We start from the raw sequence: 7,825 nt of genomic DNA, 5'->3' as shown, positions 1-7,825 counted from the left end.
ATTGATAGAAATGTACAAAAGATTACAAGCCAATATACAACATTATTATTAATTAAATATTAATAAATGAATGAATAATGAGGTAGAATATTTCGTCAATGGCTTGAGTAAAATTTTTGTGCTAACATAAAACATAATATTGTGTAAAAAAACCATTTCATTAATCATTTACATATTTTATCATCCATTGACTTTGAATTAAAGATCAATTAAATTATTCATATGTAAAAAAAATTTGTGATGTGAAAATGAATAGTTAAATTAACATACGGAATTTTCTTAATAAATGTTTCAATAAAAAATTCAATTATTGATAAAAATATATTCTACATTCCGAAAGTCAAGTATCATACACATTTTATAGGATATTCTTTTTAATAATTAGATCAAAAACGAATTTGTTGTAGTTTATTTACTGAAAAAAATTTCGTATAAAAATATTGAAATAAATTAAAAGTAATTCACGATTAATACTGTATAATGCTTTGATTGAATTTGAAATTTTTGCAAAATTGCTCTATATATGAATTGATCGAATATTATATTTACTTTGTACTTTTCCATAAATTTTTTATTTTTTCCTTCCATCTTAATCAGAAGTAAAATATAAAAATGGAAAAAGATAAAACAAATTCAAAAAATTTTATCAATAAAAAATTACAAAATTAGTCCATGATTTAAAATAATTTCCTTTTTTTTAATCTACCGTAACATTAGTGATTATTCTATAAATTTAAATCATTCCATGCAGCTACGTACTAAAATGTAAAATGTCAAAGCGACCTTGTGTGGCAACTGACTTTGTGTTGTATACGTCATAATGCAAATAAATCCTGTAGAAGGTAATACAAGTGAATAAGAAATAGGTATGACAAAATAAAATTAAAGTGATAATGCAAAATGTGAAACAAAGTAGGCTGGTTAGGGACACGAGAAGTGAGGAAAGATTTGCCGAGGGGATGAATTTGATATAAAATTGCGTGACCGGTTGGATTCAGCTGAACAAAAGGTTTCTTCATCTGTAAATCGAATTAAATTCTCAGCTAGCACGCCATCCGGAATGTTTAAACAAGTCCATATAAAAGGGAATAGCATTGTGTCATGAGATCAAGTGAGTTGCGGAACGTACCCCCCAACAATATCGCACCGCGTCTCACTTCAAATATTACTGTGGTGTTCGATTGTCCCTCGCGTGAAATCAAACGAACCTCTATAAGAACAATCCTACCTCACAGATTCGTGATTTTAGCATATTAATAATACTTGTTAGAAAATTTTGGTTTTAAAGGGGGGGATAGCGACCACTTCAATCATTATATATTATTTCCTCCACCGTTTAAGAAGTCTCTGTTGAACTTGACAGACGAAAGATATTCATTCCTCCATATCAACTAATTAGAGCTTACTTTGGTACGCCTTTAGACAGGAAATAAAGAAAAGAAAAAATTGATAAGTGGCAAAAGTAAGAAACCAAGATGTACTTGAACGATAGCAACATAATCAGTCCGATGCAGGCTTTTGTTGGAGGAGTCGGAATAGGAGGAGTTGGGTGAGTGTACCTGATTATTTCTTTGATAATCACTTGGTATTGTGTCGAACGAAAGAAAGAGAGGTAGAGTCGAAGGATATAAAAAGAGTAAAAGAAGGAAAATCGGAAGCCACGGCCGAGCGAATGAAATTGGCAACTGACTCGGGGAGTATAACCAAGGAAAGTAGGGAAAATTAAAGTGAACTCGACAGGATAGTGAGAATCAAAAGAAGGAAAAAGGATGAGACGAAAGTAAAGAAAAATAAATAAATAAACGAGAGAGAGTATACGGTGCGAGTTTTGCAGAATGGAGCGTAATGTCCCGAGTAACTCTCAATGTCGAGTCAGTCTACCTAGAATTTCACATTTATACTCAACCTATATTCATATTCAGCAACACCCAGGCTAATCATTCTGTATTGTTTTCCAGTAATTATTCAATCCGTTTTAATTTTGCAATAGACATCGAGAGTCCTTATTCTTTGTCACATGCACTCTACTCTCTTTCACCTCTCTCACTGACACACCATCATCACAATCGCCAGTGATTTTACATTCTTTGATAACTGCTACTACACGTACGACATCAATGACGTAAAAGGATAATCAAGTGTAGCTTTGGAAAAAGATTGAATATTCTTTTAACAATTTATTCTCATCTTTAGACACGTCACTCAAATGCAGGACCGATTGTTGGGATGGAATGTTCCACCAGAACATTCGGATTTAGTTCATCCATATTGGCGAGGATTTCTCGCTCCAGGACGATATTGGCACATTGGCTTCGCTTTGATCTATTTCATGCTAATGGTCATGTCCTTTATCGGGAATGGCTGTGTTGTCTGGATTTTTACAACGTGAGTAAATAATATGCCATTAATCCGTAGTCGACGTAGACATAAAAACTGTTCAACCCTAAAAGAAAATCGATTATTCACTTTGTAGCTCCAAAACGTTGAGAACAGCATCAAATATGTTTATAGTAAATCTCGCATTATTTGATTTACTTATGGCTATAGAAATGCCGCTGTTGATAGTAAATAGTTTTTTGGAACGTCCCGTTGGCTGGCAGTTCGGATGTGACGTTTATGCGGCACTTGGAAGTATGTCTGGGATAGGTTCAGCTATAAATAATGCAGCCATAGCATTTGATCGATATAAGTATGAATTACAAGGACAGCTGTGTGAACAGTCATGAAAATAACAAAAACTATCATACTAACAATTTTCATTTGTAGGACTATTTCTTGTCCGATCGATGGTCGGTTAAACAGCAAACAAGCAGCAGTTATTGTTGCTTTTACGTGGTTTTGGACGTTACCTTTCACCCTTCTGCCCTGGACTCGTGTCTGGGGACGATATGTACCAGGTATGGTTTTCAATTCTATATATTTATTATCAAACGGCATTGATCTATTATATAATACAAATAATTTTTGTTTCTTAGAGGGTTTTCTCACCACTTGCACTTTTGATTATTTAACTGAAGACCAAGATACTAGAGTTTTTGTTGCATGCATTTTTATTTGGTCATATTGTATACCGATGAGTTTGATCATCACATTTTATTCAAATCTACTGAAATCCGTCCGAAACCATGAGAAGATGCTTCGCGAACAAGTCGGTTTTAATTTCCAGTTTCATCTGATTGTGTTCAAGCTTGGTACAATCCTAACTTTTCAATTTATTTTTAACAGGCTAAAAAGATGAATGTTAAATCTCTTCAATCAAATCAGGACAAAGAAAGAAGCGTAGAAATGAAAATAGCAAAGGTTGCATTCACCATCTTCTTCCTCTTTGTGTGCTCGTGGACACCTTATGCAGTCGTGACGATGACAGTTACGTTTGGCAATCGGTAATTCATTTATGAAAAAAAATCAATAGTATATTCCTGTTGTTACTTATTTAAAAAAAAAAATTTTCTGCAGAGAGGCATTGACACCTTTTGCTACCATGCTGCCAGCATTGTTTGCAAAAACAGTCTCTTGTATCGATCCTTGGGTTTATGCCATCAATCACCCAAGATACCGGTTGGAACTTCAAAAGAGATGCAAGTGGATGGGCATTCATGAACCAGTTCCTGTTCAAGACACTGTGTCTGCCACCACTGAGAAAGTCACTTCTGATGAAGCATAAAAATGCTCAACTTTATCGACCGAAAAAAGCTTTAATCTTTCAGAAATTCCATTTACCGATCAAAGAGTCGTGGAATCTACATTAACATCCACCACAAGTGTAGAATTGTACGTGCATTGGTAAAATGAAGTTTTTCGAAAGATGTAACATTTTTAAATTCTTGTATTAAATATTGACCTGAACAATTGTATAAGAATATACTGTAAATTTATCACCGTTCATGAAAATATTCGTATCTAAATTTAATAAATGCATATTCTCAAGCAGCTACATATATTTATTATAGCTGATAAAAGCTGCCTTGGGTAGAATATGCTGCCATCAGTCGAGGGGTTGGCTTACTAACTTACTTATACAAGGAAAAAGGTAAAACAGTGAAGTTGAATGATGAAAATATAAATCACCCTCTACTTTATCTTCAACCCCCTCGATTAATTTATGTTTTTTCACCGGCTTTGTAGTTACCTTTCTCTGGACGAATTATCATATTGACCTAGTAATTACCTTGTCTAATGTATTATTAAGTATTAAAAATCATTGTAAATCTTTCCATCTACCATGTTAACTTGGTCACGCATGGACTTATGGAATGCAAAAATCCATTTCGTTAAACAACACCCTAAGGCTTTTATGAGCACTTGCAAACTTGCGGATGCATGTTTCACATTCACGAGGTTTTTATGTAACTCTGCGAGGCATCATAAAACTGTACACTAGCATGATAAGAATTTCTAGAACATTGATTGCTAAAAAACTAGATAAATATTAAATAATAAATTTACGTGAACAATGTTTGCTTTTTCTTCGTGTTGTTTTTTCTTCCATAAATTGATTTTGTGAACTTTTTTCGGGTACGAGGGTGCAAATGAAGTACAAGTACGATATGTAAGGTCGTTAAATCATTTGAATTGGGGTTGACATGATTTTGAAACTGGCACATGAAAACGCAACTGTTTCCAACAAGCGAGTATCCTAATCCATCAGAGCAGACAGGACGATTACAGTGCCTCGGGGAACGCAGATAAATTATTGTCGTTGAGCTCAGTTGAACTTGGCTGGATAAACTCAGAGAGTCAGTGATCACAAATCGACTTGGTTGAGCTTCAGGTAAATATATGTTCTCACATTCACTACTCTTATCATTATTTATAATGCAATAGCATTCATTTTTTAATTATCATTGAAATATGAAAACTCTATAATAGTGTAGAGGAAGACGAGTAATAAATTGTAGTTTCAAACTTTAACTACTCATTCTGAAATAACTTGTTTCCATTTTCATATATGTGAGCATAAAATTACGAAATGTTGAAAAGGTGAAATTTCATTATCTGAGAAAGGATACATTTAATGAAGCTTAAATCAATTTTGAGAATTCAATTTTCTAAAACTGTAATTTAACAGAATTTTTATTTTTAAACGATCAAACTATTTGTTCTAATGATCAGTGGATTATCTTCTGAATGATTAAATACTCGTGTAATATTAATGATTTTATCGTCTATTTTATTTTACAAGTATATCTTTGTAAATAACAATCAATTCTCAACGAGGAAACATTTATGGAAGGTTAGTGTGATATGTATTCTAAATCGTTTTGATGTAAAATTTATTGTTAGATGACCCAAAGTGATTATCATAGCTAATGGCGTGTCAATGATTAGCGACCTTGAATGGTAATAACTAAAACTATGCTTTGTTCGAACTTGAAATGAGTGAATACATGTCAGGTTTTTGAAATAATTTGAGGAACGAAATCAAAATTTTTGATCAAAATTACATATCTCGTTTACCATGGAAAAATTTGAATCTAAAATATCTTTTGTTTATTTTACTTTTCTGCGTTTTCATGTATGTGTGATAATTAATTGTTAACTCTTTTATAATTTATTAAAATTATCTTACATATGTGATTTTGATGTTTACACGTATTTCTGTTTACTGTGTAAAAAATAATTAATTAAAAAAATAATAACATCAAAAAATCATTTTATATTGAAGATGTTTGTAAAATTTGAGAAAATACAATTTGAAATCTATTGATTCAGATTTTTTTTTATCAAAGTAATACTATTGATGAAGAGAAATGCAATTACGGAAAAGTACATTTATGAAAGAGGAAAAGAAACCATTAAGAGTAATAAATTTCAAATGATTTAATCAATTTTTCTTTTAAAGTAGACTTTGATGTATAGAAACTCTAGCCAATTGGTGCAAAGATTATTTTCTATAGAGACTAAAATTTTTTGGTCAAATAATGGATTTAAAATTTTCGCTCTTTGACATATTTATGTCTTTTTAACTTTCAAGTGGTGAGTGAAAACATGTCGATTTATTTGCTTTTATATAAAATTTATTTCATGTATAATAGAAATATTTTTTTGGTTTTAAATATTTTACTACGTAATATAAATTATTAACGCTGGTTGATATATACGCAGTGAGTTTATTTAATTTTTTGATTACAGATTATTTAATACAATAAAATTCCGCTTCATGGTTCAGTAAAAAAATATCAGTATTAGCTTTTATATTTTCCATATGTATGATTAACATAAAATATTATCCTGAATAGCTCAATGCATTTATTTTCGCATCAAAAAATCGTGATGAATTAGCTCTAGTAAAACAAACATTTTTAATCCCTTGGTCTGATATCTTTTTATTTTTATGATAAAAAAAAGTTTGTCAGATCAGACATTTAACATTGACGGTAAATAAAGATCAGATCATTCAATAGAATTCAAAAGCTATGACAAAAATTAAGTATAGAAATTTAAGGACTCCCTCGATTTTTTTGACATTCGTTTCAAAGGCTTTACTAGCAGGGGACATACGAATTCATGTTGATTGACGAAGATAATTAATATTTTGAGAAACAGTATAAATTTTATTTTGTCAATTATGAAATAATTATAATCGTGTTTTGATTAGACAATGAGTAATCATGATAGGTTTTGTGCAATAGGAGGTCTTGTAATATTGTAGAGTGCTCAAGACTTTTTGTTTTTTTTCTTTCTATGAATTTTGATAAAAAGTCTAGTGGCTTAAATTTCTTTTTAAATCGGTGAGTTTCCTTACTTCATCCAGAATCGTTAAGGGCAGTTTTTTTCAGGTGGTAACTCAGTTTGTCTAAGAAACAATGTAAGTAAATAAATATTCGCGAATCTCATTACCAGATAGGAGAATTAAAAATATTGATTACAATAAAAAAAATCATAAATAATTTAACAATTGAACAAGCTTTCTGTATTGAGTATAGCGACTGGTAATGTATGTTAACATTGAAAGCAGTATTTGACACTTGTGTTGGTGTTGGTTTAGTCAGTGTCAAATGACAGAAGTGATAAAGGTCATCGATTATCTCATATTTTCTTTATCAAAATATTTAATGATATTTTCGTATGAAGAAGAAGCAATGACTTGGAATTTCAGTTCACTCAAGCAGTTTTTTCCCTCGATTTCAATTAAGGGTATTCTTAAAGTAAAGAAGTGAATGGTACATAATACGAAGGACAGACAGCAGAGAGAGAACTAAGGAATCGTTGGCTCTCGCAAGCATCTTCAAACTTATTCTTTTTACTCGTCGTTTCTATCTACCTTTCGTTCGACTTAGGTACAATCAAAAGTTTCTACACCAAGTGTCAGGAGCAGTAGGACGTAGAGTTTGAAGGTGTCTAAGGAAAAAGCAGGGGCTGAGATGAAAGAAGGTTTTGATTAGATGTCCCCTGTCAAAGGAAGTTTTGAACTTTCAGGTCTCAACGAATTAAAAACGACTAAGATACACAAGAATTTAAGTAGTTTTCCTGTGATATTATGTGCTTATTTTTGATGAAAAATAAGGTGATCTTTAAAAGTGTAAAAAGAATTTCCCTTTACTATCCTGTACTTTTCAATTATACTAAACGATAGTATTTTGCTTGAATAAGTTCTCCAGCTCATTTTCATCATACTCTTGATATAAATTAAAATTCTATGTATTGTATAATCGAAATAACATATTAAAGTCTCCTTAAATAACATTCCAAGATATTAATTAACTTTTTTGGCCTCTGAAATGTATTTCTAACTTTTATTTATGAAAGAATAATTTTATAATTATGAAAAGCTTTGATGAACGATGACAAATCAATGGAATAAAAATATCAGTGCTCTCTACTG

The 7,825-nt window shown here is 31.2% G+C and overlaps 1 protein-coding gene across 1 annotated transcript; it reads left to right on the top strand.

The window, feature by feature from the left end:
- Positions 1–1,123: 1,123 nt before the first annotated feature.
- On the top strand, positions 1,124–4,456 carry Rh5 (Rhodopsin 5). Its single transcript, XM_035084026.1, has 7 exons — positions 1,124–1,549; positions 2,194–2,385; positions 2,474–2,689; positions 2,767–2,897; positions 2,976–3,148; positions 3,226–3,383; positions 3,457–4,456. Exons 1-7 carry the CDS (start codon positions 1,476–1,478, stop codon positions 3,662–3,664), a joined length of 1,152 nt encoding a protein of 383 aa, XP_034939917.1. The 5' UTR covers positions 1,124–1,475; the 3' UTR covers positions 3,665–4,456.
- The last annotated feature ends 3,369 nt before the right edge of the window (positions 4,457–7,825 follow it).

The sequence above is a fragment of the Chelonus insularis genome, unplaced genomic scaffold, assembly GCF_013357705.1.
Source record: "Chelonus insularis isolate UGA/USDA-ARS -01 unplaced genomic scaffold, ASM1335770v1 contig_379_pilon, whole genome shotgun sequence".
NCBI lineage: Eukaryota > Metazoa > Arthropoda > Insecta > Hymenoptera > Braconidae > Chelonus > Chelonus insularis.
Note: the sequence above shows the minus strand (reverse complement) of the source record. Positions and strands in the feature narration are given on the sequence as shown.

Coding starts and splice junctions, on each gene's coding strand:
- Rh5 (XM_035084026.1), top strand. CDS start 1,476: ATGTACTTGAACGATAGCAACATAATCAGTCCGATGCAGGCTTTTGTT. Junction 1,550..2,193: donor GTCGGAATAGGAGGAGTTGG/GTGAGTGTACCT, acceptor TCTCATCTTTAG/ACACGTCACTCAAATGCAGG. Junction 3,384..3,456: donor ACAGTTACGTTTGGCAATCG/GTAATTCATTTA, acceptor AATTTTCTGCAG/AGAGGCATTGACACCTTTTG.